Here is a 27,966-nt window from a genome sequence, read left to right as displayed (position 1 = left end):
TGTGTCCTGCCTCCTTCCTAAAGCCATTTCCTTCCCCAGCGGCGGGGAGGCGGGCAGCCTGCGGGCGGGTCATGAGTCCACGGCTGCTTTCCCTTTCACCGGAGCCCTGCGGGCCGCCGGTAACAGAATCCCTCGCTGCCCCAGTTACCTTCCAGCCCGCTCTCCCCCGGGGACAGCGGGAAAGGCGCTGCTGTCCTTATCAATCCGCGGTTTTGATTCACAGAAGATGGGGCGGGGGGTGTGAAAAGTGGAAAAGGAAATAGAGGAAGGTGAGAACAGCAGGGGGGGGGGGGGGCCGCCCCGGTCATCGTGAGAAGGAGCCAAGGTGAAGAAGAAAGAAAGAAAGCCGGGGCAGCCCTGGCCGGCGGCTCGGCTGGTGAGAGCATCCTGCCCGCAGCCAAGGCTGCCGATGCCATCCCCGGCCGGAGCACATCCGGGAAGCAACCAATGAATGCACACATAAGTGGGACGACAAATCGATGTTTCCCCCTCTCTAAGGAATCAATCCATAAATAAAAATGTTTAAGGAGGAAACTGAGGGGAGAGTGGTCAGAGGAGAACCTGCTAAGAAATGAGATGGGGGAGGGGCAGGTAAAGAGCGGGGGTAACGGGGCAGGTGGCGCGTCCGGGGGCGAGGGGGAGGGCGGAGAGGGAGCGAGGGGCCGCGGCCAGAGAACAGTGGGCAGCAGGATTCAGGAGGCCGATTTCAGGGGGTTGGGGGGGGGCGCTTCCAACCCCTTCCGGGACTTCGGGGCGTGGGCAGGGACGCGGGGCTCTCACCGGTAGTTTGGGGTTGACCTCGCCCTTGCAAAAGTGGCAGAAAAACCGGTGCGCGGCGACGGCGGCGCCGGTCCCGGCCGCCGAGGCCTCCGCCATCTTCCTCTTCCGCCCGGCGGGTCCGAGAGGGATGCCGCCTCCCTCGCCTGCCGCTCGCTCGCCGCCGGCTGCAGTCGCCGCCCGGCCCGCGCTTCCTCAATGCGGCCGCCGCTCCGGGCCCGCGTCAGTCACGTGAGCGCCCGGCCCACGGAGGCGGCGTGGACCCAGGCCCCGCCCCCAGCGTCACAGGCGCCGGAAGGGAAGTCAGCCCGCACCTCCCCCGCGTCGCCTCGCCGGTCCTCCAAACTCCCAACGAGATGAGAGAAAGAGCGTCCCCGGGGAACCACCGAGACGCTGAGGTAGAGTGGCCAACGCTTCCTCCATTTCCGGGTCGTCCAGGTGGTGCGTTTTGCGAGGAAAGGCGGAGGGCTGTCCCTCTGCCCGGGCGGCAGCGGGAGCTGCACGCAGCCGAGGAGAACTTGGCGTTAGATTGCGGTGACCCAGAGGTTAGTGAAAACGCTGTCCCAACCGGACGGCCCTGTCTCTGGACCAAGGAACCCAGCCCCGAACTGGGACTCTACGTGCAGGGAGTAAAGAGCCAGGACCAAGCCCCTTAAAGTCGTTTCCGGGGATGGCAGAGGGTCTGGGATGTTTCCCTAAAGACGTGTGGACGGAGATACTGCAGCTGAGAGGCAAAGTCTTGGCTTCTGAGGAATAAAGCAATGTTTGGTAGCACTTGTGATTTTCCCTAAAAGGAAGCAATTTTATACTCAATTATATATATTGTGCCTACTTTGTCAAGAAGTAGAAATTTCCGAATTAAATACTGTCCTGCAAGCAACGTACTTCATCTCCTATTGAAATCACACTGTTGCAAAGCTTTCCTTTACCTCGTAATTTCTTTTCCTTAATTGTCATTTCCTTTATGAACTGGGAATGATACTGCCTGTTCACACCCAATAGGCTGTGAAGTGGCCTTAATTCTTCCAAACAGTGAAGTGTAGGGGCGAAGGCCTGTGACATTGTAAAACCATCTACACGCAATCTTTAAAGAAAATTAGGATCACACACAATCTCAAAGATGTTTCTCTCTTCCTTCCTCTCTGAAATCAATTTAAAAAATTTAAATATTTTTAGAAGATCAATGTGATGTATATAGTCCAGTTCTTTCTTTCTATTCATACATTTCTTTCTTGATTAAATATCACTCCACATTTTGCTTTGTAGCTTGCTTCTTTTACTTAGTGAACAATTTTCTATGGTAATACATAAACAAAAGTGCTGCAGTAACATTCCATTGTATGGGTTCACCATAATTTATTGAAGTAATTCCTCGTGGTTAGACATTACGCTGTTTCCAGTATGTTCGTATTCTAAAGAGAATTATAGTAGCATCTTTTTATTATTTCCTTAGAGGAGAGTATCCAAAACGAAATTAGTAGGTTGAAGATAGGCAAGATTTTAAGGCTTTTGCTATATATCAAATCACCCTCCACAAAATACTTGAATTTATACTCAGCAGCTCTCCATGCAACATCATAAACCTCTTCAGCATAAAAATGTGTTTTTATTTTTTATTCTAGCTCTGAAACTCCTTAGTACAATGACTCAAGCAGAAATTAAACTGTGTTCTTTGTTGCTGCAAGAGCATTTTGGAGAGATTGTGGAAAAAATTGGAGTCCACCTAATCAGAACTGGCAGCCAGCCTCTAAGAGTGATTGTCCATGACACAAAGACATCACTGGATCAGGTATGTTTGGAGGATACTAATTTGCTTTTATTTTCATTAATGTCTTTTACTTACCTTTGAATATTGTTACTCCCCCCCCCAAAAAAAAAAAAATGGGAAGGGAGAGAGCCCGCTCTGGGGAAAGAGGATGAGAGAGAGGCCCACGGTCTGCTTCTCAAAGTGTTCCTGGCTCCTTGTTGCTTCGTAGGCACATCTTTGCTCTTCCTTTATTCACAACGAGTCTGTGAATCTCAGTACCGCCCTTAAGGAATGAGAATAACAGAAGGGAAGTAAATTGTATTTTGAGAAATAAAGATCAGAGGAAATATGAGCATCCTAGCAAGGAATCTTCCTGATTTCTTCTATTTATGTGTGACTCTTACCAGCTGTTCCAATGGGAGGAGGAAGGCAGCACAGAGATTCTTACCCAGCCATCTCCTGATGCTTAGGAAACTGTTGGGCAGAAATCATGAGCAATAGAGCGTTGGCCTGTGGACTGAAAGGTCCCAGGTTCAATTCCAGTCAAGGGCATGTACCTTGGTTGCAGGCACATCCCCAGTAGGGGGTGTGCAGGAGGCAGCTGATGGATGTTTCTCTTTTGTCGATGTTTCTAACTCTCTATCCCTCTCCCTTCCTCTCTGTAAAAAAAATCAATAAAATATATATTTTTTAATTGTGAGCAATAAAGAGCTGTGTCTTCAGATCTTTCCTCTTCCCCTGGGTCGTGTCCAGGTGAAGAAGGCCCTGTGCGTCCTCATCCAGCATAACCTGGTGACGTACCAAGTGCACAGGCGTGGCACGGTGGAGTACGAGGCCCAGTGCAGCCGGGTGCTGCGGATGCTCAGGTACCCCCGGTACATCTACACCGCCAAAACCCTGTACAGCGACACCGGCGAGCTGATCGTGGAGGAGCTGCTGCTGAACGGCAAGATGACGATGTCCGCGCTCGTGAAGAGAGTGGCCGACCGCCTAACGGAAACCATGGAAGGTCAGTACGGTGGCCACAGCTGCTGGCAAACGCACAGATTGGCTGCCCGCAGGAGGGGCCCTTGGCTGTCTCGGGAGCCTCACCTGCCTCTTCTCTCCTGTCCCACAGACGGCAAGACCATGGACTACGCGGAGGTCTCGAGCACGTTTGTGCGGCTAGCGGACACGCACTTTGTGCAGCGTTGCCCGCTGGTGTCTCCCGCTGAGAACGCAGAGCCCGGGCCCCCGCAGCCTGCCCCCACTCTTGTCATCAGTGAAAAGGACATGTACCTGGTTCCTAAGCTGAGTTTGATCGGTGAGGGATTTTGACCACTGAACTGTGATTTGCCCTAACTGTGGACTCTTCCTCCGTGATTGTTAAGTGAGTGAATGAATGAATGAATGAACGAGTGAATGAATGAATTGAGCAGTTAGCAAGTGTTTATCCTGTGTCAGATACTGTGGCATAAAATATAAAAAAACACATGGTCTCTGCCTTTTGGGGGGGCTTAAGGCTAGTACAGGAGACTTACATTAACAAACTGTGGTAAGTACTGTGAAGGGAAAAAATGTAAGGTATTTTTTAAATGTATAATGAGACTGGAGTTACCTGGGAGTTTGGGGCCCCGCTTCTTTGAGAAAGTGGCTTTTGAGCCAAGATTTGGAGCAGTAGTAGTTGCCAACCGGTGAGGTAAGGTATGAGGGGGACAGAGGATAAGCATTTTTGGCAAAGGAATGTAGTGACAGAGAAAAAAATAGGGTATTTGGGAAAGTGAACGAAGGTCAGTTAGTTAAAGCACGGTGTGCAAAGGAAAGAGAGCCATGAGGATAAGGATAGGGAGATAGGCAAGGGTTAGATCAGGGGTCCTCAAACTTTTTAAAGTGGGGGCCAGATCACGGTCCCTCAGAGAGCTGGAGGGCCGGACTATATGTACTACTAATTCCTACTGTAACACCTCGGCTGCACTCACTGCCCAAAAAACCTGGCGGGCCGGATCAGACTCCTCGGCCATAGTTTGAAGACCCCTGGGCTAGATCATGCAAGACCTCCCAGAATATCTGTTCTTTATCCTAAGAGCAAAGGAAAACCACTAACGAGTTTTAAACAGCAAAGTGAGTCTCGCCCGGCTAGCTCAGTCGGTAGAGCATGAGACTCTTAAACAGCAAAGTGACATCATCTAATTTGCATTTTAAAAGATTTTTCTGTGCACAGAAAGGATGGGGCAAAAGTAAATGTAGGTAGCTCAGGAGGTCACAGTTCAATTCCCAGTCGGCATATGTGCCTGGGTTCCAGGCTCGATCCCCATTGTGGAGCTCCCAGGAGGCAGCCCATCAATAATTCTCTCTCATCATTGATGTTTCTATCTCTCTCCCTCTCTCTTGCTCTCTGAAATCAATAAAAAATAATAATAATAATTACATTAGAAATAAATAAATAAATGTAGACAAATTAGTGAAAAATATATAGAAATGGTGATGTGGACAAGTATCAAGAATGATGTCTTAAACTGATGAACAGAGACAGATCCAGAGACAAAGAAGCAGCGATCAGATTGCCAAATCTCAGAGGGAAGATAGGGGAGGGTGGGGGAAAGGAGGAGAGATCAACCAAAGGACTTGTATGCATTAATATAAGCATAACCAATGGACACAAACACCAGGGGGGTGAGGGCATCAGAAGTTAATGGATGGATAAGGACACATATGTAATTCCTTAATCAGTAAAGAAATTAGGAAGGAAGGAAGGAAAGACGTCTGTGTGTCTGATGTGCTTGTGTGGGAGGAGGATGGTGCCGCTCACTGTGAAAGGAAACATTAGAGCAGGAGCAGTTTGAGGGATTAAGATTACGAATTTCTGTTTTACCGGTGAATTTCCGATAGCTTCATCATTTACCTGAGTCTCTTGTCGCTGCTCCATCTTCTGAGCAGCTCTACACTAGCGGCAGCTACAGACGTCCCTGAGATAGACACTGCTCTCAGGTTTGGTCCTGACCTGTCATCATGAGGTGTGGCCTAATAGTTCCACCTCTTCCATTTGGCAGGGAAAGGTAAAAGGAGGAGACCGTCTGAGGAGGGTGCTCCTGGGGAGCCCAAGGCCAAGAGACTCAAACACAGCGCAGATAATAAAGAGGTAACGGGGCTTTCTGATTAGGATTCCTCCCCCCCCCCCCCCCCCCCCGCCCCCGAGGCAGGTCAGAGGAGCACTGAGATAAGCCCTAAAGGTTCCTGGGTGGAGTTGGTAGAATTAGGACTTGATTAAACTTTGGTTAGCAACAGAGTAACAAAGAGTGAACTTCCTTCTGAGGCTTTAACGTACTTCAATTGTTGGACAGAGGTAGCAGCTTATGCAAAAAAAGGACCTAGAAAAGGGTGGTTATTCGGTATAGCTGGAACATGTCGGCCCATGGGAACCTGTGGTGAGAAATGAGTCGGAAAGACATCTGTAAGCCTGAGCTTTAATCTTCAAACTAGAGGCCCTGTGCACGAAATTCGTGCAAGGGGCTTGGCCCTCGAAGCCACATTTGCCCTGGCTTTGTCCAGAAGGTCGTTCGGCTGTCTGGTCTAATTAGCATATTATGATTTTATTATTATAGATGCCTTGTCAGCATCTCTACAAAGATGTCTAATGAGCATCTCAGATTTAGTATGGCTAAAACAGAATAATTGTTTTCTCCCACCCAGATATCTGTTCTCTCAGTTTTCCTCATCTTAGGAAAGGACCTAGGCCAGTCACCTCTAACTCACCACCACTTGCTTAGGCTAAAATCCTAGAAACCATCTGATCTCCCAGTAAAACATGTCAGCCCCATTTCCAAAGTTACCTAAACTCCAGCTGTTTCTCACCATTTCCACTGCTATCATCTTAGTCCAAACCATCAAACTTCGAGTCAGCTCTTTGCCAGCATTCTCCTAATGGTTACTCTACCTGCATTCTTACCTATTTAACTTTCTTAATTTTTTTTTAATCCCAACATAACACTGATTTATAATAGACTCCTTTAGTAGCTTCCCATTACTCTTAGAAGAAATCCAAGTCTTGACTATGGATTATTGAGCCTTATATGAGACCTGCTAGAGACCAGGCACTCCACCCTCAGCTCTTCCCATTCTTCCTCATGTTCACTACGTTCCAGCTTCTCTTTCCATACCTCAAAATGTCAAACTCTTTTACCTTTAGTATTCCTTCTGCTTCAAATGTTTTTTCCCACAGATCTTCACATGCCCAGGTAGTGGGCTTGATCCCCAGGGTGGGACATGGAAGAGGCAGCCGATCGATGATTCTCTCATATCATTGATGTTTCTGTCTCTCTCTCTTCCTCTCCCTTTCTCTCTGAAATCAATAAACATTACTTGGTAAAAAGGATAGTGTTATAAAATCCAAGGGGGGGTCACGTAAAATTAAGAAGGAAAAAATGGCCGAAACTGGTTTGGCTCAGTGGATAGAGCATCGGCCTGTGGACTGGAAGGTCCGGGGTTCGATTCCGGTCAAGGGCATGTACCTTGGTTGCAGGCACATCCCCAGTAGGGGGTGTGCAGGAGGCAGCTGATCGATTATTCTCTCTCATCGTTTCTAACTCCCTTTTTCTTCCTCTCGGTGAAAAATCAATAAAATATATTTTTAAAAAGAAGGAAAAAATGTCCCACCTTGTCATATGCTTCAGAAAGATCAAAGAAGATCAGAATTGGAAAGTCTTCTTTGGATTTAGCAGCCAGGAGGTCCTCGGGGACCTTGACATTCAGTGCAGTGGTGGGGATGGGCTGAGTACCTCTGTGGACAGAGATACAAATGGATGGGCAACTCTTTGACAACCTTGACTGTAACAAAAATGAAAAGGAGAAAACTCATAGTGTTGAAGAATTATTTTAAAGTAGAAGACATTTGGACAAGGTAAAGGTTGGTGGGGGAAGACAGTAAAGAGAGGCTGAGGATTTAGAGAGGAGGGAAAACTGAGCTGGTCCCTGAGAATGCAGGGAGGGTAAGGTCTCCCATTTCAGTGTGGGCACTAAGCTTAGGTAAAAGGAAGCACCTGTTTTCCACTGTGTTATAAGTGGACTTTTAAAAAAATAAACGTGGGGGGTATGCACAAACTTGGATGAGTTCTGGCCTAATGGCTTCTGTTTTCTCTCAAAATAAGATGCAAAGTCCTCTGCTGAGAATGATAAGGGTGGGGTAAGTGAGATTTGGGGATACTGGAGAAGAGTTAAAATGTAAAAGAGAAAAAATTGGAAGTTGGTTGAGAATCTGTTTGAAGTGAGACTGAATTTATGAAGGCACTGGACCATGTGGCCAGATGATTTTTGGCAAACAATTGGTGGCCAGTTCCCTTTAAGCTCCTCACCAGAAAACTCTCCAGTGCACGCAGATGCTTCTTGCTGATCTTTTTCTCCTCCTCAGCCCATTCCAGATGATGGAATTTACTGGCAAGCCAACCTTGACAGGTTCCACCAGCACTTCCGAGACCAAGCCATTGTCAGCGCAGTGGCCAACAGGATGGACCAGGTGATGTCTGAGGGGGTGGGACAGTGGCCATCAGGGACGATCTTATTTGCCAGATGTGGCCATCGGCCCTTAGCCAGAGCCAGCACAGCAGAATGAATTCTGAATTCCAGTTCCCTTTTCAAATCCAGACCAGCAGCGAGATCGTAAGGACCATGCTGCGGATGAGTGAGATCACCACTCCCTCCAGTGCCCCCTTTACCCAGCCTCTGTCTTCCAATGAGGTGAGTCTCCTGTTGTACTCCTGTTCTGACAGGCTCTTGGCTAGAATAACATAATTATTATACGTACAGCCTGGAATTAGGTTGATGAGGTTTGAGCCTCGAAAGAGCCTTTGTTATTTGAGGTGGGACAGAGATTATCTTCAGGTGGTAGGTACTGAAATATTTGGTCTCTTTGGATCCAGCCTTAAAAAATCTAAGCCATTCTCTTGGTCAAAGTACAAACTATTCCTATTCTAAGAATGCACCACTGGAATCTGAGAGCCTTAGTGCTCAGGACATTATATGGCCCCTTAATTGTTTTTCCCCCCCAATATATTTTGTATATTTTAAACTTGTTTAACTATATTGTTCTTAAAATATTAATATTTAACATATCCAATCTGTTTATTTATATTCTATTACTTTCCTAATATATTTATTAATACAAAAAATACTTGCTAAACTTTTATTTATATTTAAATTCTTAAGTTATTTAGCAAAAAATTAAATGCATGCCCAACTATTGTGGCTCAGTGGTTGAGCATCAACCCGTTAACCAGGAGGTCACGGTTTGATTCCCAGTCAGTGCACATTCCCAGGTTTTGGGCTCGATCCCTAGTAGGTGTTGTGCAGGAGGCAGCTGATGGATGATTCTCTCTCATTGTTGATGTTTCTATCCTCTCCCTTCCTATCTGAAATCAATAAAAATATTCTTTTAAAAAATTAAATTTTTTTTTTTTTCTAATGACAAAGTAATTACATGACCTATATTCAAACAGAATAGAAATGTATAATTGGTAAAAAGTTGTAGTTCCCCAAACTATTATAGTCTTGCATAATTCCAATCCCAGGCATCCTTGTTAATAGTTTGGTATGTATCTTTATTCAGACTATTTTTATGTATCATTCCACATATATATAGATATGTGTACATGTTATAAACTTGTATTTTTCCTGTGCCAATATAATATAAACCTTCTTTTCATGTCAGTTATAGATCTGTCTTATTTTTTTATAATGGCTATGTCATATTTCACTTAATGACTATGCTATACTGTATTTTAATCAATCCCTAATTTTTGGACATTTGGATTATTTCTAGATTTTTACTCTTATACAAACATGGTTGCTGTATTTTGCGGACATTTTTATTCTGTGATATCTAAAATTAAAACATATTTATTTTAGTAATGTCAGCAATTCTAAGTTCCCAAGCCCATTTTCAGTCTCTTTTCGCACCATAGATCTTCAGATCCCTACCTACCGGCTACAACATCTCTAAGCAAGTTCTTGATCAGTATCTCACGCTGCTGGCAGATGATCCAGTAAGTCTGTTTTTGCTTTTTTAATGTTTCTTTTTTCTCCTATGTTTAGGATTGGTTTCTGCCAGAGATCCCTGGTCTCATTCTCCTACAGCCTCATCCTCTAGTAACCGACTCGGACAGCTTCCCTGCCATCACCTAACAGGAGGCTTCCTCCTACAGACTCTGGGCTAGATTTGCTCCTTTGGAAACAGAATCACTGGATTGTCCAGTCAGTTCACACAGTCCCTCTTTTTTTTTAACAGCTACAGTTTGTTGGCAAGTCTGGCGACAGTGGTGGAGGAACGTATGTCATCAGTATCCTTACCAGTTATTTCTGTACAGTCTGGCAGCGGGACTATGAGAGTGGCGACTTATGACAGAAAGGATGTGAGAATAGTTGGTATGCTAAATAAGTTAGAAAATTTATTACATTGATGATAAAGAAGTAAAAAGGACTTTTTGTTTGTTTTTGTTAATCCTCACCCCAGGATATTTTCCCCATTGATTATTTTTCTTTTTAGAGAGGGTAGAAGGGAGAAAGAGAAGGGGGGGGGGGGGGGAGAGGGAGAGGGAGAGGGAGAGGGAAAGAGGGAGAGAGATACACATTGATGTTAGAAAGACACATTGATTGGTTGCCTCCCACAAGCACCCCAACTGGGGCCAGGGATAAACCTGAAACCCAGGTACATGCCCTTGTCGGAATTGAATCTTCCACCCTTTGATGAGTAGGCTGACCCTCTAACCACTGAGCAACACTATCCAGGGCAGAAAGGACTTGTAATTAACCAAATTTTAGTTAAGCTAAATCCTGACTTAAACACCATACTTAAAGTTTTGAAATACTTATTTATCATAAATGTGATCAATGTAAAAAACAAATAACATTTAAACTTTAAATTAGAGACTCAGGAATTAAACTAATATCACAATGACCAAGCCAAAACATGATTGAGTGACCTTAATCCTCTGCATAAAGACCTGCATAAGGTTCTCGGCTCCCTAGCCACAGCCACTCTGGAGTCGGTTGTACAGGAAAGGTAAGGGGGTCACTATGACTGGGATGGGGGCTCAGACGCTCCTTTTCCATGCCTCTTTGAACAAGTAATTTGATCATCATGTAAGCAACCAACTAGGCATACCTGCCCCATTTTTTTTTAATTGATTTCAGAGAGGGAGGGAGAGGGATGGAGATAATGATGAGAGATTAATGGTGAGAGAGAATTACCAATCGGAGGCCTCCCGCACGCCCTCCACTGGAAATTGAGCCTGCAAGCCCTTGGTCAGAATCGAACCTGATACCCTTCAGCCGGCAGGCCAACGCGCTCTCTACTGAGCCACACTGGCTAGGGCCACCTGCCCCATTTTTCACTGAACTGCTATGGATCCCATCTACTACTGGTCTGCACCCTAAATATCCTCCTGCTTTATTCCCAGTGCCCTTTGGCCAGCCTCCCTAAAGCTTTACTTACCTGGGCAGGACGTGAGGCCCTCCGGGGTGTCAGCAGTCGGTGACCGCCTGTGGCTAGCAGCACCACCGTCAGCCCGGCAGTGGCGTTGAGAAAGAGTCCTCTGATTGCTGTCCCTCTCGGGTCCTGGCTCCACACATGGGAACAGAGCCACCACCGTGTGCGACTGGGAGCTAAAGCATCCTGTTTACTTTCTTCATTCCTTTCCAGGTTTGGGTCTCGCTGCGCCAGAATATTTCGTCTAGTTTTGCAAAAGAAACACCTGGAGCAGAAGCAGGTAGAAGACTTTGCAATGATCCCAGCAAAGGAGGCGAAGGATATGCTTTATAAGATGCTCTCAGAAAATTTCATATTGCTCCAGGTAACCAATGGGTAGTAGCCATCAACCAACAGAGCTGGACGAGGGTGAAAGAAACTCCTGAGGCATGCATCCTGAACCCCACGCAAACTCTGTCTCCCGCTCTGAGACAGGAAAAAAGAAAAGGTTAATGAAGACATAGCAAGCATTTGACAGATATTTGTGGAGCTTGAACTGACCTAGTAAAAAAAAAAAAAAAAAAAAAAGGCACAGCCAAGAAATCAGTCCACCCTTTCTCCTAGTTCCTGGTCCCTGTGATTTGTCCTTTCCTTGAACTTAAGTTTATTATAGAACACATTCATCAACATCTACTGAGCTCCACTCTGTGCAGAGCCATGTGGTAGACTTGGTAAGGCAATAGAATGGCTTTTGGAATCTGAAAATCCTTCAGATTTTTTCCTTTTACCTAGTTACGTTGAGCAAATTACCCACCGTAACTTTTCCCGTCCATAAAATGGTGACGGATGGTCAGGAAATAAGGTGGTTTGCGGTAAAGATTACATACGGTCCACCTGGCCCACAAGAGGTGCTCAGTAAGGGTTAGTTCATTCTCCCCTCCACTCAGGATGTGCAGATGGAAAAAACGGGGCAGCTCAGTCCTTATTGAGGCTGAGCATGCTGCAACACAGGTGGGGATGACTGGGAGGAGGGAAGTGTAAGTGAAGGAGAGGAGGCATGGTAGCTGCAGAGGGGACACATGCTTACTTGGCAGTTCTGAACAGTATAATTGCTCTCCTCTTTCTGTCTGTGGACAAGTAGGAAATTCCCAAAACGCCAGACCACGCCCCTTCCAGGACCTTCTATCTGTACACTGTGAACATCCTGTCGGCTGCCCGCATGCTGCTGCACCGGTGCTACAAGGTAATCCCGGACCTCCTTCCGTTCCCCCCCAGAGACCAGTCCCACCCTCACACCCCCGTTAGCCTTTTTACCTGAGCTACTGAAATAGATCTTCTCTCTCCTCAGAGCATAGCCAACCTGATAGAAAGGAGGCAGTTTGAAACCAAGGAGAACAAGTGAGTAGCAATTTAGTTTAGTAGTTACATTTTTTCAAGGTCAAAGGCTTGAGGGGAAATTTCCTATAGAAATGGAAACTAATAGAGACAGTAACCAGTCTAGTCGCATTGAATTGTTAGCCTACCCTCTTCCAATATAATATACTCCCAGTGAAATAATTTTGTAAATTATATTCATGAGAAATGTACAAACTGGCACCAAATATAAAGTGCAGACGAGAGGCAATAAGAGTTTCGGGAGTGAAGTCACATTTCTGAGTTTGTAGAAAACAGGTGGCATTATCCACTTTGACCAGGAACGTGGGGGAGGGTGTGTCTTGCCCCGGGGCTGATGGGTAAGAGTCTCCACCGCCAGGGGACCAGCCTCAGAGCTGTGTGTCTGACAGGCGGCTCCTAGAAAAGTCTCAGAGGGTGGAAGCCATCATCGCATCCATGCAGGCCACGGGCGCGGAGGAGGCACAGCTGCAGGAGATAGAGGAGATGATCACGGCCCCCGAGCGCCAGCAGATAGAGACTCTAAAGCGTAACGTCAACAAGTAAGCATCCTGCACTTCAAGCCTACGTTGCACATACCTTCCAGGCTAATCCACCTCCCAAGTTGACACAGACAAACCTGAACTCTATCTTTTCCAGCCCAGTTAACAGAATTTAACCTATTTCCCCGAACTGCACTCTGAAGACATCCTCAGTTCTCCTCCCTCACCACACACTCTTGTTCACCATGGTTGTTGATTTTACTTCAGTTAATGTGCCTCAAATCTGGCCTTCCATCTTGGTCCCCAAGATGAGAGAGAGACATGGACTGGTTGCCTCCCACACGCACCCTGACCAGGACTCAAACCTGCCACCTTCTGGTATGTGAGATGATGCTCCAACCAACCGAGCTACACAGCCAGTGCTAAAACTAACTTTTGTGTTTTGATTTTATATCCTGCAACTTCTTAAAAATGTTGTTTGTTGACTCTTAGTTTTTTTTTTTGCAGATCCTTTGAGATTTTTCTATGTATAGGATCATGCCAATCTGAATGCCTTTTATTTCTTTATCTTACCTAATTGCCTGGCTAGAACCTGCAGTAAAAGGTTGTTGGATGGATGCCAAAACCGGTTTGGCTCAGTGGATAGAGCGTCAGCCTGCAGACTAAAGGGTCCCAGGTTTGATTCCGCTCAAGGGCTTGTACCTAAGTTGCGGGCACATCTCCAATGTGGGGGGTGCAGGAGGCAGCTGATCAATGTTTCTCTCTCGTCAATGTTTCTAGCTCTCTGTCCCTTTCCCTTCCTCTCTGTAAAAAATCAATAAAATATATATTTTTTTATAAAGGTTGGATGGAAGTGAAAAGCAGACATCCTTATCTTGTTCCTGATCTTAAGGAGAAAGCTTTCAGTCTTGCACCATTGAGTATGATGTTAGCTGTGGGGTTTTCTTAGATTGCTTCAATCATGTCTAAGTTCCCTTCCATTCCTAATCACTACTCAGTCTAGCCTCAGCCACTTTCAGCTTCTATAATATTTTAAAACACACTGGAACCTTCTATGCCTTGACATGTGCTATTCTTTCTCCTGATTGCAAGTTAGACTTTAACTTCTCCCAGGACAGATGCTGTATCTTTTGAATCCTCAGCAGTTTCCACGTGCCTGGCATTTAAGAGATGCTCAGTAAATGGGAGAAGGATCTATTGGTGCTCCTGCTTTCTACCCATTAATCTCCAGGGTAACCAAGCAATTCTGCATGGCACACCCCGCCCAGCCTCTCACCGTAAATCTGCTGGTAAGTGTTCAGTCGGCAAACGCTGTCCCTTTCTCAGGTTGGACGCCAGCGAGATCCAGGTGGATGAAACTATCTTCTTGCTGGAGTCGTACATAGAGAGCAACATGAAGAGGCAGTGACCCTGAAGAAGTCTCCCCCAGAGACCTGAGGGATGGGAAGGAGAAGTACAGGAGGTGCCCGGATGCACTCTTTATAGTGGGATAAACTAGGGATTCTTGTACTGAAACCCTTCATCCTGCCTCCCAGAATACACCAGCTTGCTGATCCTGTCTTCGAACCATCCCTGCATTCTCTCCTTGGCAGGAAAAAGAAACTTAGAGCCGAAACCGGTTTGGCTCAGTGGATAGAGCGTTGACCTGCGGACTGAAAGGTCCCAGGTTCGATTCCGGTCAAGGTCATGTTCCTTGATTGCGGGCACATCCCCGGTAGGTGGTGTACAGGAGGCAGCTGATGGATGTTTCTCTCTCATTGATGTTTCTAGCTCTCTATCCCTCTCTCTTCCTCTCTGTAAAAAAAATCATTAAAATATATATTTTTTTAAAAAACTTAGATCTCACCCAGAGTCAGCCCCGTCTGATCTGAACCTTCCTGGCAATGAAGAAACTTCTTCCTAAGCAGTTCATTACATTTTCAAAAAGCTATACCTGTTACCTGGCTGGTGTGCGCTCAGTAGTTGAATCTCCACCCATGAACCAGGAGGTCATGGTTCGATTCCCAGTCAGGGCACACGCCCGGGCTGCGGGCTCAGTCCCCGGTAGGGGGCGTGCAGGAGGCAGCCCATCGATGATTCAAATCATTGATGTTTCCCCTCTCCTCTCCTTTCCTCTCGGAAATCAAAAGGAAAGAAGAAAAAAGCTATGCCTGTTCTTTGTTACACTGTAATCTTACACACACACATACACACAATGTAGGGAGTATGATATGAAAGACTGCCACCAAGTAGGGAGAAAGTATTTTCAGGGCTAGCAGGTGGATTGGCCCAAGCAATCACTCTATTATCTGGGGACAGAAACCACATCTGCCAGCTCCAGGCTTCTAGCACATGTGAAATTACGCATGTAAAATACAGCACAGTACCCGCATGTAGTCAGTACTCAGTAAGTCATTGCCTTCCTCCTCATGGCTCCTTAAAAGCAAGCCTGCTGTCCTGGCACCGTGATTAACATGGTTGATGTAGTTTGTCAGAGCAGCTTCCGTCATTTAAAGCAGTCAGGTTTTGTTTTATAATCTCCAGTTTCCTCTTACCATTCATTAAGCATTTAAGTGCCAATTAATTGCTAGCCATTATACTGGATATAATCTACAAAGATAAACAAGATACCATCTCCGCTTCAGGCTGTTCACTGAGCACCTATTATATACCCGTACTAGGCCAGACCTTGGGGTACAAGGACAACTATGCCTTATGCCTTAGCCCACGCCTAGTGGAAGGAAGCAAAGAAGTAGGGGAGGGGGGCGGCTATAATGGGAGGTTTCGTGCACAGAGAAGCCATGGGGGAAGGGCCATACATAGGGCCTGAGTCTTGATCTGGAGGAGGATTTGCCAGATGGAAGGGGAAGAACCCCAGAGGGAAGCAGAGCCTGATTCTGGGGGAACTGCAAACAGGATATGACCAGAAAGGATTAGGAGTGCTGCCAGAACTGAGGCAGAAGGAAGGGGGTGGGGATCGGTATGTGGTTAGGAGACACCTAGTGAATGAGGAAATGCAGGTGGGGAGGGGGCTTGTGGCTGGTTGGGAGGGGACGTTGAAATCATTGCGGGGGAGGTGGAGGGTAGGGGCGGGGTCACTGTCCTAAACAGAGCTGAGGAGAAGAGCTGAAGATCTGGAGGTGATCTCCTTCGTTATCTATTAACGCTCCACCCATGGATCTTCCCCAAATGTGTTGCCTAACATTTCCCGGGAGCGTTCTGGCTTCCGACCACGCGGGCCGGCGGCGCCGCTCGGCCAGCAGGGGGCGCCGGCGGCGGTGACCGGCCGCGATGGCGGAGACGCGCGTGCTGCTGCGGCTGTCGGGGCGCCCGCGGCCGGCGGGCTTCGCGCAGAGCGTGTGCGGCCTCCTGGGCGGCGGCGCGGGCGGGCCGTGGCCCACGCACTGCGGCCTGCGGCGCGGGCAGCTGCTGCTCTCGGCCGAGCCCTTCCCCGGCGCCACGGCCAGGCTCCCGCTCCAGGTGGGGGCTCCCGGGCCGGGAAGGGGGGCGGGGGCGCGGGTGCAGGGGGGCCGGCCGGCGGGCGCCCCGCTGTGAGCCCGGACCCACTGGCTCCCTCCGCAGCGCCCCGCCTTCTGCCCCTTCGCGGCCCTGGCCCGGCAGCCCGCGCCGCCGGGAGCCGCGCTGCCCGTGGACCGGGGCGTGGACCTGGCCGTGGCCGTCGTCCTGCAGTCCAGCGACCAGGCCGTCTTGTTGACACGAAGGACACGCACCCTCCGAGTCTCCCCCAACCTCTGGGTGCCCCCAGGTGAGCGCCAGTCCCCAAAACAAACGTGCTCCATCCAGCATGCTGTTCCTGGGAGCCGGAAGGCAGGGAAGGGGCCTGGCCCATCCTCAGGGGCTCCCTTGCTCCCTCGCCCTCTGCCCCCGTGCCCCCTGCACCCGCGCCCCCTGCACCCGCGCCCCCTGCCCCTGTGCCCCCTGCCCCCATGCCCCCCGGAGGGCAGCGTGGACAGTGATGGGGCCTGGCCAGGGACACGCACTCACCTACGGCCTCTGTTGTTGCAGGTGGCCACGTGGAACCCGGTGAAGCGGTAACCATTGGACGACCCGCCCTGCACCCCGCCCTGAGCCTATCTGGGACCAGCTTGGGTGTGGCTGGGGGAGGGGCCAGGGCCCAGGGGTCAGGCATGGCGTCTGACCGGGCCTCTCTCTGCAGCTGCTGGACGCAGGCCTCCGTGAGCTTTGGGAAGAGAGTGGCCTGCAGCTGCCCCGGGACCAGTTCTCATGGGTCCCCCTGGGCTTATGGGAGGTGAGATGGGACCTCTCGGTGTAACCTAGAACCCCAACCCCTTCCCCCCACCGGAACCCGGGAACAGCCTTGCCTGCCTTCGGAGAGGGGGTGGCCTCACCCGTGTCCTGCCTGCGCCATCTTTTCCCGCCACTCCCTCAGCTGTACTCCCCAAGTCTCAAGAGACAGGAAGTGCTCATTTTTGCCATTTTCTTCCCAGTCCGCCTACCCTCCTAGGCTGAGCTGGGGTCCCCCCAGATACCACCACATCGTCCTCTATCTCCTGGTGGTCTCCCGGGAGACACGGCAGCAGCTGCAGGTAGGGCTGGCGGGGAGGAAGGGACGAGCTCAGGCCTGGCAGGCTGGCCTCACTGTGACTAGGAGGGGCGGGGGGCCGTCCTCCAGCCCCCAGGCTCCTCTCCATCCAGCAGTGGGTAGGTTGTGAGCAGAGCAGGCTCCTGACAGAGGCCAGGGTGAAGGGATCACATGTCTGGCCCAGGCCCGGATCCAGCCGAACCCCAGCGAGGTGAGCGCCGTCCTGTGGCTGGGCCCGGACGCAGCCGCGGCGGTGGCCGTCTCAGAGGACGGGACAGAGGCGCCCAGACAGCTCTCCCAGGACCTGCCACCCTCCGTCCTGTGAGTAAGGGCCGCTCCCTGGCCCTCCGGCACACCAACATGTCCACACTGGAAAACAGCCTGTTTCCTGGGGGTGAGGGGAACTTGGGTGACGGAGAGACTTGGGGGTGAGCTGGTCAGCTAACAACGAAGAGAACAGAGATCAGACACCGTCCTTCCAACGCCAAGGGTTCCTGCTGACTGGCTAGCCCTGACACCCGGGTGTGTGCCCTGCTCTCCACTGGGGCGCCCTCTAACCCTCCCTGTAGAATGAGGTAAACACCCCACCCCTCTGCAGCGTGGTCGGGAGGGTGTGGCTATGGCGTGGCTAAGCCAGAGTCACACACGAGCCGTTGTTGTGCAGTGCCCTGGAACTGGACGAGGGCGGAGAAGCCCGGCCTCTGTCCCTGCCCATGTCCACGCTGCTGCAGGCCACCCCGGCCGCCGCGGACAGCACAGAGAGGGTCAGCACTGGGACCAAGTTCGCCCTCAGGCTCTGGCTGCAGCACCTGGGCAGGTGAGAGCGCGTCCCCGGTACTGGGCTGAGGGTACGGGGGGCACTGGGGTGGGGGGGCGGGAGGAGAGACAGGGGAATAGATAAAGGAAGAACAACTGCTCTTGGGAATCCGCAGAGTGACGCCCCTGCCATGGGGCACGGGAGCTCCTGTGGACCCCGGGCCTGCAAAGGAAGATCGGCACCTGGACCCCCTTCCCCCAGGCCAGGCGTCTGGAAAGCCAAGTGCATAATCCCCTCCCAGCCCACCTCTACGACACAGAAGATTCAGTTTTATCTTTACTATGGGTAAGAACTTTGCTACAACTTTGGGACTACGAAGTAAAATTACAACGGAGGCCGAGGCCCCGGAGGAGGTGGCAGAGGGGCCGGACAGCACGCGGGTCCTCCCCCCAGGAAGGAGCAGTCAGCCGGCCTGACCACGGGGTGCGGGCTCTGGCGCTCGGCCCCGGGCTGGTCGGTAAGGAACACTGTGAACTTAAATACATAAATAGAGAGCGAGCCCCAGGCACGGGCCGGGCCTGCTCCCGCTCCCGCTCTCCTGGGCGCCAGGGCCGAGGCCCTCTCCTCCGGGAGATGGACTGGGAAGGACTGGGAAGGAGGAGGAGGGAAGTCATCTTTGGATGTATTTTGGTTTTCCTTGTTTATGTACAAAAAATCTACAACCCAAAATAGAGTTCTCTGTCCATGTGTCTGTCTGTCCGAGTTTCTCCGCCTGTCCGTTTGGCCAAAGAGAACGGGGGGACATGGAGAGACAGTGGCTCCGGGGACGGCACTGAGCCGTGGTTTGGGGACTGGGAAGAGAGGGCGTCGGGGGCAGCAGAGGACCCTTCCCCAGGAGCGGAGATAGTTAAGGCTGAGAGTTCAGCTCTTCCTGCAACTCCCATCCATCCCATTTGCCTCCCGCTGCCTAAGCTGCCATACCCAAAGGAATATGCCAGCCTTCTCAAGAACACTTCAAAAAGCAGGACCCAAAAGTCCTTTAAAAGAGGTTAAATATTAACCCTTTGGACGCTGGCCTTGTCGGAGAGAAATGAGGCCAAAACGAGTGTCTGTGAAGGTCCTTCTTGCCTGTGGCCAAACCCCCCGGGGGCGGCGTGGCCAGGGCTCTGGACTCCACAGCATCCTCGCTCATGTTGGGAGACAGTGAAGGTTCCATAATCCAGGGCAGTCAGTCCAGGGAAATGATGTCTGACCTGCAGCCAGTCAGAGAGGGGCCTGGGGGCAGGGGTCCGCCGTGCCCCTCCCTCAAGGCGCCCCCAGGAGCCACAATGCTGCTGACGCGGCCAGGAGGGGGTGCTGGCGTGGTGCTGCGGTGCGCGCTCCCCAGCGCGGGGGCCAGGGGGCCCAGGAAGTGGGGCGGGGTCCCCCGGTACTGGAAGAAGTGGCCCAGGGCGTCCTGCTCGTCTAGCGAGGTGATGACGGAGGGGCCGTAGTGCTGGGGAGTCAAGGGCACAGGGTGAGGTTTCCCCGTTCTTCACCCGCCCCCCTGGCTCACCTCGGAAACATCCTGGGCTAAAGCAGCCCTCTGGGCCCCGATTCTCGGATGCTTTCCCTGCTTTCCCACACCCACCCGACTCCCTGCCCTACACAGCCCCTCCGGGTGGCGATTTCCGTGGCCCTGTGGGTGTCTGAAGTGTGGGATGTGGGGAGGAGGCAGGCATGGTGCTCGGTGCACATGGGCAGAGGGTGAGCAGGCCAGGGGCGGGCTACACTGAAATCTCCGGATCAGGACAGCAATGGGGCCAAGGAAGACGTAGTGAGAATATGGGGAAGTGCTAGGGCGGCCTCGGAGGGAAATAAACCACCTGCTCCACCCCCTCTTGGCTCTCAGAGAAGCCGGTGTGGGTCCAGGGGACAGTGAGAGAGCGGGGCACCCACTGGTGCCCAGCAAGGAAGCTCAGGGACCTGAGACCTGCATTGGAGAAGGGGTCACTCACCTGACTCTCAGTCTGAAGGAAAGAAAATATATCTAAACCTGGAAAGGAAAGAATTAAAATCAGCTTTCTGTCTGACCCCTTCACCGCAAACAACAACGACGAGGAGTCCCCTGGATCTGGCCTTTGCAGAGACCAGGGAGCTCCGACAAGGAGCAGGGCTCGGACTGGTTCCGGGCGGATGGGACAGGGAAGGCCCACTCGGGGGGCATCCCACCTTGGATGTCCGCCCCCAGGGGGAAGGCAGGCTGGTACTCGTGCAGCGGGAGGCCGGACAGGAACTCGCTGCCCAGCGCGCCCAGCGCAGGGCTCCGCAGCACGGACGGCGGCTGGTGGCCGGATGCCAGCACCCTGTGAGGAGACAAGGAGCTGGGGCAGCCGGCGGGCCACGGACCACAGCTGCCCTCGCCCGGCTCGGCCCCGGAGCCCCCTCTGCACCAGGCTTTGCCCAGTGACCAGAAAGCTCTCCTGGCTTTCCCCTGGTCCTTCTGCAGGAGATTCAGACCATTTCCTCATACCCTTTGCTTCCGGGGAGAGCCGGGATGGCGGCGGAGGTGACAGGACAGTGCTTCTTGGTGGGCGGCAGGTCCTCCTCGTCCGACGAGCTTTCTATCGTCAGGTCAATGACCTCGACCTTCTTCTTACTCTCTGACGGAGTGCCCTCTGGGACCGGGCTGTACGGGGGGCCTGCGGGTGAGAAGGAGGCTGTGTCTCAGAGAAGAGGCCACTCAAGACGAAGCTCAGCTGGGGGACGGGGGGTCACTCACCATCCAGCCCATACCCTGGCGGGGGGCAAACCTCAGACGCCTCCTTCTTGGGTTTCAATGGGCACCAGGATCCATCTTCCATGAACTGGATCTCATCACAATCCGAACAGGAATTAAGAATCTCCATGAATAAACTGGGGGAGGGAGAGAAGGGGATTCATGGGACTGGGAGATGGCAGGGGCAGTAGCCAGGAAATTCTGCTACTCAGCGCCTGAACCTCAGTTTCCGCATCTGTAAATAGGGACATCATCCACCCCACTGAACTGAGTTGTTAGAACCAGTGTGTATGGAAACAAGCTCTGCAAACAGTTTCAAAATAAGTGTCTTCCAAGCACCTATCACATGCAGTGCCAGGGACAGAACGAGGAGCGGAGAACTCCCACACCACCTCGAAAAGGGAGCAACCATGACGTCAGTCTGGAAGGGGCCAGAGAACAGCGGATCAGCATTTCCAGGCTCAGAACTTCACTGCTGGCTCCTGAGAGGCCAGGTGTAAGTGCTATACTAGTTCACTACGGGGGCTCTGCCACTCACTAACAATGTGACTTTGGGCAAAACACTCCCTCTCCAGGCCCCGGTTCCTCTCCTGTACGGACGGGACGGCACCTCTGTCGCAGTACTAGGAGGAAACACGGTGTGCAGACTCTCAGCGCCATGCCTAGCATGTATAAGTCCTCAATGTTGGGAATATGTAAGTAGATAGTATAAAAGGGGATAGAGTACATATATGTATGCGCATGTATACACACGTGCCTATATGTGAGAGTGAGAGCGTCCTAGTGGCTGACCTAGGAGAGGACAAAGCAGACAGCAGAGGGGCCTACCCGTCAATGATGAGAGACTCATAGGGAGCCTTTTTGTCGCACACAGGACACGTCCACGTCGGCTTCTTCTCGTTCATCTGCAGGTACAGAGCGGCATCGAAGCTCTGCAGGTGGGCGCAGGTGAGGGCGCGACAAGGCACGGTCAGGCGCATCTTCCCGAGCTGCGGGAAGGGTTCTCTGGTCAGAGCCCCGCCCAGCAGCCTCGCTCCCGTGGCCCGGCAGCCCCTCTGTGCAGAGGTTAACCCCGCCCCCGCCCCCTCTTCTCCCTCATACCCACCGGGCACATGAGTGACACCCGGAGACTCGTAGTGGCCACCTCACTGTCCGGGTCAGCGGTCAGCTTCTCCTTAACTGAAACAAGAGCGAAGCCAGAGCCATGGGCCAGCAGGCCGGAGAGGAAGCTGGCAGGGGTGAGGCCGGAGCAGATGGCGCTGGCCGAGAGGCAGCTGGGAAGCGAGCCTTGGGGGGCCAGCGGGCTGTCACCTGGGGGTCTGGGATCTGGATTAGGAAGGCTGTGGGGGAGTGTGTGGATGGGGAGATTCCCCGATCTCTGAAGATGCTTAAATACAGCTGTGACACTCTGGCAGAGATGACCTAGAGGGAACTGCAGCATCAGAGAGGGTGAGAGCAGATGATCCTTAAGACCCTGTCCAGGTGGGAGAACCCATTTCCGGTGGAGCAGAGTTAGGGAACGCAAGGGTGTCACTCGGTGCCTGGAAATGGTCCGACTAATCCACCAATACAATCGGTAAGGGGTGGGGGAGGGCTGAGGTTAACGTGAGAGGTGAGGAAAATTGTCATGGAGTCTGAGTTTGATTCCAAAGGCTGGAGGGCCAGGAAGACGTGGGTCGGATGGGAGAGGGAAGAGGTGCAGGATGCTACTCACTCAGGGCCCGGGAGTGGTCCGGGTTCCGGATGCCCTTTGCTCTGAGCTTTTGGAGGAGGGTCCCTGCCGTCAGCTGCCTCACCAGGTACACGGACAAGGAGTAATTCTACTCGGAGGGGGAGACAGTTAGCCTCTGCCCTGACACCACCCTCTCCCCTCTGTCCCGGGAGGGCCAGGCAGCAGAGAGACCCCCAGAGAGGAGGATGAAGGCTGCCCAAACCTCCCTCCCCCTCCCTGGCTTCTCCGTCCTCCAGCTCAGCCGTGCTCACCCGTCCAAACTCGGATGACCAGTTGACCACGATGGTGTTGGGAACAGTGGCCGAGAGTCGAGCCAGCGGTGTGATGTTGATGGGGCGGCTGGGCCTCTTGGGCTCAGCCCCATTCTTGGTAGGAGGAAGGTAGCCCTGGGGAAGGGACAGACTGGTCACGACATCTGGTCTCGGGTTACTCACTCCCTGGAGGGAAGGCCAGCTCATTGGCCAAGGAGACGGGGCCACTCAGTGACGGGAGCACTGGCATTGTGTCTGGAGTTCATTCCTAGGTGCAGGGGAGAGCTTATTCATGGGCCAACAAAACAGGAACCCGCTCACGGAGGTCCAGGGGAGGAAGCATAGAGGGATGCCCCATTTGGTCCAACTCTCAGCTCTAGAGTCATCACCTCTGAGAAGCCTTCCCTGAACATTTGGGTTGAACTAACATCTGGATTCTGAGAGAACCCTTGTTCAGCCCTATCTTAGTATTCTCTGTATTATATTGATTCAACCAGTTAACTGAGTGCCTACTGTGTGGCTTCACTGAGTGCCTACTGTGTGCCAGGCTCTGTGCTACACATGTCTTTTTCATAACAGGTTTGTAGTGAACATTTAGGAACTGGAACAAAAGGGGTTACTGCCAGAAGGAAGAGCATTTACCGGCAGGGGGCACAGTTTCCCATTGACCTTGACAAAGAGGTTGGGGGGGAAATAATCCTCCTGGGGGCAGCTGGTCTCACAGAGACAGAACCTAGGACGAGGTGAGAGAAGAGAAAAAGAATGGGGTTCCGTTTCTTGAGCTGAATCCCCAGCATAAACGAGAGTCCCAGGGCTGGCGGGCGGAGTATCTGCCATTCCTTCCTCCCCGCCCCAAAGGCAGCCCCGGTGGGGGTGGGGAGACAGGGGGATCCGCTCACCTGAGCTGCACCTGGATGGTATAATCGCACTTGGCTCCCGGCAGGACCTCTCTGTCACAGGGAGGGAGAGGGACAGGTGTCAGTATGCGGCCCCAGAGGGCAGGGGTGAAGGGACAGACACAAAAAATCAGGACGAGGGGATAGCAAAGAGACATACAAGAGAAGGAGAGCCAAGGCAGGCTCAAGGGGATGGATAGGGAGAGCGGGGCCAAGAAGGAAGACAGAGGCCAGGGGTAACGCCGGGGTGGGGTGAGAGCCCTGGAGAGCTGTACCTGGACGTGAGGATCTGCTGCACCTGCTGGGGTGTGAGCGCAAAGGTAAAGTGCGCTTCCTCAAACCGCTGGCTGGAGGTGGACGCTGAGGACAAGAGGGGGCAGTTATTCCCAGGCCGGTGACCCCACAGGACTGAAGCTTAGGAGAGGCCTGGGAGGAGCAGGAGGCCAGGGAGATCGGAGGGCCACCGAGAGCCGTACCGAGGGTGGTGGGCCGGATGAGCTCCCCGTGGACTTCGTAGAAGGGCAGGGGCTTCATGGTGACGTCGGGGTGCACGGGCTGGGGCAGCGGGGGGTGCATGTCCACTTCCCGCTTGGGGCCCAGCAAGGTGCCAGGGGCCAAGAGGGCCGGGGGGATGGGGGCCAGCGGGCCGGAGGAGCCCACGGGAGGGGTGCCGGGGGGCAGAGAGAGCAGGGAGAGATCGGAGGGCGCCAGTGTCTTGCGGGGGAAGCGCCGGCGGTAAAGCTCTTTGATCTTCATCTGGATGCTGGGGGCACAGCTGGACTTGAGCAGGTGCAGGGCCTTGGCCAGCAGCTCGTGCTTCCGTCCACTTTTGTTCCGGCCAGCGAAGCCAAGGAGCACCTGGAGCTCAGACACCCGGAAACTCATCACCATGTGCTGTGGACAACAGAGGAGCCTGAGAATGCTGCCTGGCAGGGGCTGAGCCACCAGCGGGCAGGGCCTCTTCCCAGCACTGATGGAAAGGAGCTTTCAGCCTGTGGTTCTCTGCCAGACTGCCAGCCTGGCCAAAGGGACACTTTAGTCCCACCCTCTCCCGTCAACCTACCCAGGATCCCCAGAGCTTGAGCAACCCTATCTGCCCACGCCCGCGAGCTGACCAGGTGGGGGCAGAGTGCGGACAGCAAGCCAGCCGCTGGCACACCTCTGAGCCCACTGCCGCCTCCTGCCTCCATCCTGCCTGCAGCCTGGGCTCTCCTTCAAGCTGCTTCCTTCCCCTCCTGCTCTTTCTCAGACCCTCACACCCAGCCCAGCCTCCGGGAAGAGGACAGGGGACAGGGAAGAGGGGTTTCCCATGGCAGACAGCCCACAGGGGAGAAGGGCCAGGCAGCTGGAGGCTTGGGCCCGGGGCCCACACTTCGATCCCCCTCAGCTGTTTTCCCCAAGCCAGGGTTTTCAGGTCAGGTTCAGTGCTCACAACTCCCCCAAACCCTTCCTCAGTGCCATTTACATAACCGCCTCCCTTTCGGAGGAAAACAAGACCAAAACTGGGGGCGAGGCGGCTGGGTGTGAATGTCTAGGAGGAGACCCTGCCGTGGGCAGGCCTAGCTAGCTGGCCCTCCACATTCCTCCCCTACAGGAGGCCTCTGGCTCTGGCCCTTTCGAGGGCCACCGCTCGGCCATCCTCGTCTCCTCGGCCTGTGTTCCCCACGGGCCCCAGCACGAACCCGCCTTTCTATCCCGGAGTGTCCCTCCTCCGCCTCGGCCCGAAGGCCACGCACAGGAGCCGGACCTGCCTCTCGGGCACCGGAAGCCTCAACCCCGCCCCCGGGTCAGGGCCGCCGAGGGCCGTCCCAAGGTCCCTTCCCGGGCCAGAGCTCCCCCCTCGCCCCAAGGAGTCTGCGGCCCCAGCCCCGGCCCCACAGCTGCCCCCACGACACGTCGCTGGGCTGCGATCGACGCGCCCTCAGCCTCCCCGACAGCTTCTTCCTCTGGCCATCCCCCTACCTCCGCCTCCACCGCCAAATCCTACTTCCATTCGCGTCCCCGCCCCCGGCGCCCCGGCCATCCCAGCGGCACCCTGGCGGCCCCACCCCTGCATCTGCCCCGGCCCCGCCCCTGCGACGGAGGGGGGGCCCCAGATGCACCCCTACATCTGCCCCGCGGCCCCGCCCCCTGCGCCGCGGCCCGCCCCCCCATGGACCCCTCTCAGTCCCGCCCCCTGCGCCGGGGCCCCCCAGCTGCGGCCCCTCAGTCCCGCCCCCTGCGCCGGGGCCCCCAGCTGCACCCCCCCCAGTCCCGCCCCCTGCGCCGCGGCCCCCCCATCTGCACTCCCCAGTCCCGCACCCCTCGCCGGAGACCCCCCCCCTCCGAGCAGCGGCCCCGCGCCCCGCCCCCTGCACCTCGGCTTCCCAGATGCACCCCCTCAGCGCCCCGCTGCACTGCCCCGCGCCCCGCCCCTCTGCTCCCCGCCCCCCCGCGGCCCCCCGCGGCCACACCCCTGCCTCTGCCCGCGACCCCGCCCCCGAGCCACGCCGCAGCCTCCGCGCCCACAGCCGGCTCCCAGCGCCCCGGCACCGGCCCCCGGCGCGCGCCCGCCCGCCGGCCCGCAGCGCCCTTCCCCGCCGCCGCCCCGACCCCGGCCCCGGGCAGGCGGGCAGCCCGGCACCTTCAGCTCGCCCAGCTCCGCCATCTTGAGGCATCGCGGGCGCGAGCGGGGCCGGCCAGGCCCAGGCACCGGCGCGCGACTCCCCGCCCCGCGCCGGCCGCCGACCGCGGCTGCTCCGCCCCGCCAGGCCCCGCCCCACCCACGCCAGGCCCCGCCCCGCCCACTCCTGACCCCGCCCCGCCCGCCGCGCAGGAGGGCCCGGCTGCAGCCCCTCCCACCGGGGACGCGGCCCGCACGCCAGGACCCGGAGGCGCGCCGGGGGGCGCGGGGGGCGCACGGCCCGAGGTCGCGGGGTCCCCAGCGGCTCGGGGGCGGGGCAAGGGGCCCGGGAGGGAGGGGGCGGGCGCCGGGCCGGGAGGGATGCGCTCGCGGTCCGGGAAGGATCGGGAGCTGCCGGGCCTCGGAGGGGGGAGGGGAGAGCGAAGTTCCCGCAAGTTTAACCGGCGGAATCCAGCGCGGCGTCCCGGGGCGGGTGCCATCGGCCGCGGCGGGGAGCTCCGGGGCCGCGGCTGGGTCGGTCCCGGACGGCCGTCCTCAAGCCCCATCCCCCATCCCCCACCCCGCCCCGAACCCCGCCAACTGCCGCGCAGCCCGGGTCTGGCCGCAGGACTCCCACTCGGCGGCGGCAAAGTTCGGTGCCGAGCGCGACTTACCGGGCCGGTTTCGGGGAGCGGGGAGGGCGCGCCGAGGGGGGCTGCCGGCGGGGAGGGGGCGCGCGGCGCCTCCCGGCTGCACAGCCAGAGGTCAGTCCCGCCGCCGGACTCTGCGGCCGCGGCTCCGCCCGCGGGAGCTCCGCCCGGCCGGCGCCCGGCCTGGGGCCGCCCTCCCCGGGCCCGCGCGGCGGCGAGGAGGGGAGGGGGCGGGTCTGGGGCGCGGGGGAGGGACCCGGAGCCGGAGACGTTAACTCCTCCGGGGAGCGGGTCTGCAGAGCCGCCTGCCCGGATCCCGGCCTTCTGGTTTCTGCTCCGGCCCTGGCGCTGGGTGGGGGCAGGCTGGGTGGGGGCAGGCGGGGACCGAGACCGTGGACCAGGGATCTGGCTGCATAGGAGCTTCCAACTTGCAATGAGACTCTCCCTGGAGGAAAAGCCTGCGCTGCTGGAATCCAAAGCGTACCTAAGGCCTCACTCTACCTATGCTCTCCTACCCTGCTGCACCCCACAGACCCCACACCTTTGAGATTGCTGAAGGTGAACAGGGGAGGTTTTCATATATATATATATATTGATTTCAGAGAGGAAAGAAGAGGAAGAGATAAGAATCGTTGATCGGCTGCCTCCTGCATGCCCCCACTGGGGATTGAGCCCACAACCTGAGCATGTGGCCTTGACCAGAATCGAACCCGGGACCCTTCAGTCCGCAGGCCAACGCTCTATCCACTGAGCCAAACCAGCCAGGGCAGAGGAAGTTTTGTGGCCTCCCAGGAAAGACTTCTTCCTGTCTCTCTCGGAACTGCTTACTTTCCTTCTTCCAAAGCCTTGAACTTGGCAGACCCCCCCATTCTCCACCGAGCTAACCACTCACATGCAGGTCTCAGGAAAGCACCAACTGGAGGGCAGTTTACCCAAACGAGGTGC

General features: G+C 54.3%; 4 protein-coding genes across 8 annotated transcripts in view; 2 read left to right on the top strand and 2 right to left on the bottom strand.

The window, feature by feature from the left end:
• Window positions 1–1,026, bottom strand: part of RNF115 (ring finger protein 115) — a 72,064-nt gene extending 71,038 nt beyond the window's left edge. Inside the window, exon 1 of one of the 3 annotated variants that reach the window (XM_084867150.1) lies at window positions 781–1,026. Coding sequence is in view for 1 of the 3 variants with exons in the window: in XM_084867149.1 (XP_084723275.1) it covers window positions 781–876 (96 nt within the window). In the remaining 2 variants the exon portion in view is untranslated. The remainder of the gene's footprint in view (window positions 1–780) is intronic. The other 2 variants (XM_084867149.1, XM_084867151.1) reach the window with 2 other exon arrangements.
• Window positions 1,027–1,171: 145 nt separating this feature from the next.
• On the top strand, window positions 1,172–14,670 carry POLR3C (RNA polymerase III subunit C). Its single transcript, XM_084867078.1, has 15 exons — window positions 1,172–1,322; window positions 2,400–2,566; window positions 3,278–3,533; window positions 3,642–3,827; window positions 5,554–5,642; window positions 7,908–8,012; window positions 8,141–8,233; window positions 9,457–9,537; window positions 9,780–9,831; window positions 10,493–10,553; window positions 11,193–11,343; window positions 12,100–12,201; window positions 12,307–12,356; window positions 12,743–12,892; window positions 14,159–14,670. The coding sequence occupies exons 2-15, from the start codon at window positions 2,420–2,422 to the stop codon at window positions 14,238–14,240; spliced, it is 1,605 nt and encodes a 534-aa protein (XP_084723204.1). The 5' UTR covers window positions 1,172–1,322; window positions 2,400–2,419; the 3' UTR covers window positions 14,241–14,670.
• A 1,281-nt stretch (window positions 14,671–15,951) lies between these two features.
• NUDT17 (nudix hydrolase 17) lies at window positions 15,952–18,443 on the top strand. The gene is made up of 8 exons (XM_084865723.1): window positions 15,952–16,291; window positions 16,394–16,577; window positions 16,838–16,863; window positions 16,989–17,081; window positions 17,281–17,379; window positions 17,560–17,696; window positions 18,040–18,192; window positions 18,308–18,443. The coding sequence occupies exons 1-8, from the start codon at window positions 16,103–16,105 to the stop codon at window positions 18,420–18,422; spliced, it is 996 nt and encodes a 331-aa protein (XP_084721849.1). The 5' UTR covers window positions 15,952–16,102; the 3' UTR covers window positions 18,423–18,443.
• A 15-nt stretch (window positions 18,444–18,458) lies between these two features.
• Window positions 18,459–27,177, bottom strand: PIAS3 (protein inhibitor of activated STAT 3). 3 transcript variants are annotated; one of them, XM_084865721.1, is made up of 14 exons: window positions 27,046–27,177; window positions 24,246–24,663; window positions 24,045–24,129; window positions 23,773–23,823; window positions 23,516–23,606; window positions 22,874–23,008; window positions 22,605–22,710; window positions 21,996–22,069; window positions 21,719–21,879; window positions 20,894–21,027; window positions 20,645–20,813; window positions 20,344–20,477; window positions 20,130–20,167; window positions 18,459–19,627 (listed from the first exon to the last, which is right to left on the bottom strand). In XM_084865721.1, the coding sequence occupies exons 2-14, from the start codon at window positions 24,658–24,660 to the stop codon at window positions 19,361–19,363; spliced, it is 1,860 nt and encodes a 619-aa protein (XP_084721847.1). In that variant the 5' UTR covers window positions 24,661–24,663; window positions 27,046–27,177; the 3' UTR covers window positions 18,459–19,360. The 3 variants fall into 3 exon arrangements, with proteins under 3 accessions (XP_084721847.1, XP_084721846.1, XP_084721848.1); XM_084865720.1 differs by lacking the exon at window positions 27,046–27,177 and adding an exon at window positions 26,393–26,521; XM_084865722.1 differs by lacking the exon at window positions 27,046–27,177 and adding an exon at window positions 25,732–25,810.
• Window positions 27,178–27,966: the final 789 nt, after the last annotated feature.

This window comes from Pipistrellus hanaki (genome assembly GCF_964339955.1).
Source record: "Pipistrellus hanaki genome assembly, chromosome: 18".
In the NCBI taxonomy this organism is placed as follows: domain Eukaryota; kingdom Metazoa; phylum Chordata; class Mammalia; order Chiroptera; family Vespertilionidae; genus Pipistrellus; species Pipistrellus hanaki.
Note: the sequence above shows the minus strand (reverse complement) of the source record. Positions and strands in the feature narration are given on the sequence as shown.

Bases quoted from the DNA above. Each gene is read 5' to 3' on its own strand.
- PIAS3 (XM_084865720.1), bottom strand. From the start codon at position 26,416: ATGGCGGAGCTGGGCGAGCTGAAG. The intron at 24,664-26,392 runs GTGCCGGGCTGC...TGTTGTCCACAG, and splicing joins CGGAGCTGGGCGAGCTGAAG to CACATGGTGATGAGTTTCCG. The intron at 19,628-20,129 runs GTGAGTGACCCC...TTGACTCCCCAG, and splicing joins TCCTTCAGACTGAGAGTCAG to CACTACGGCCCCTCCGTCAT.
- POLR3C (XM_084867078.1), top strand. From the start codon at position 2,420: ATGACTCAAGCAGAAATTAAACTGTGTTCTTTGTTGCTGCAAGAGCAT. The intron at 5,643-7,907 runs GTAACGGGGCTT...TCTCCTCCTCAG, and splicing joins ACAGCGCAGATAATAAAGAG to CCCATTCCAGATGATGGAAT. The intron at 8,234-9,456 runs GTGAGTCTCCTG...TTCGCACCATAG, and splicing joins AGCCTCTGTCTTCCAATGAG to ATCTTCAGATCCCTACCTAC.
- NUDT17 (XM_084865723.1), top strand. From the start codon at position 16,103: ATGGCGGAGACGCGCGTGCTGCTGCGGCTGTCGGGGCGCCCGCGGCCG. The intron at 16,864-16,988 runs GTAACCATTGGA...CTCTCTCTGCAG, and splicing joins ACGTGGAACCCGGTGAAGCG to CTGCTGGACGCAGGCCTCCG. The intron at 18,193-18,307 runs GTGAGAGCGCGT...GGGAATCCGCAG, and splicing joins TGGCTGCAGCACCTGGGCAG to AGTGACGCCCCTGCCATGGG.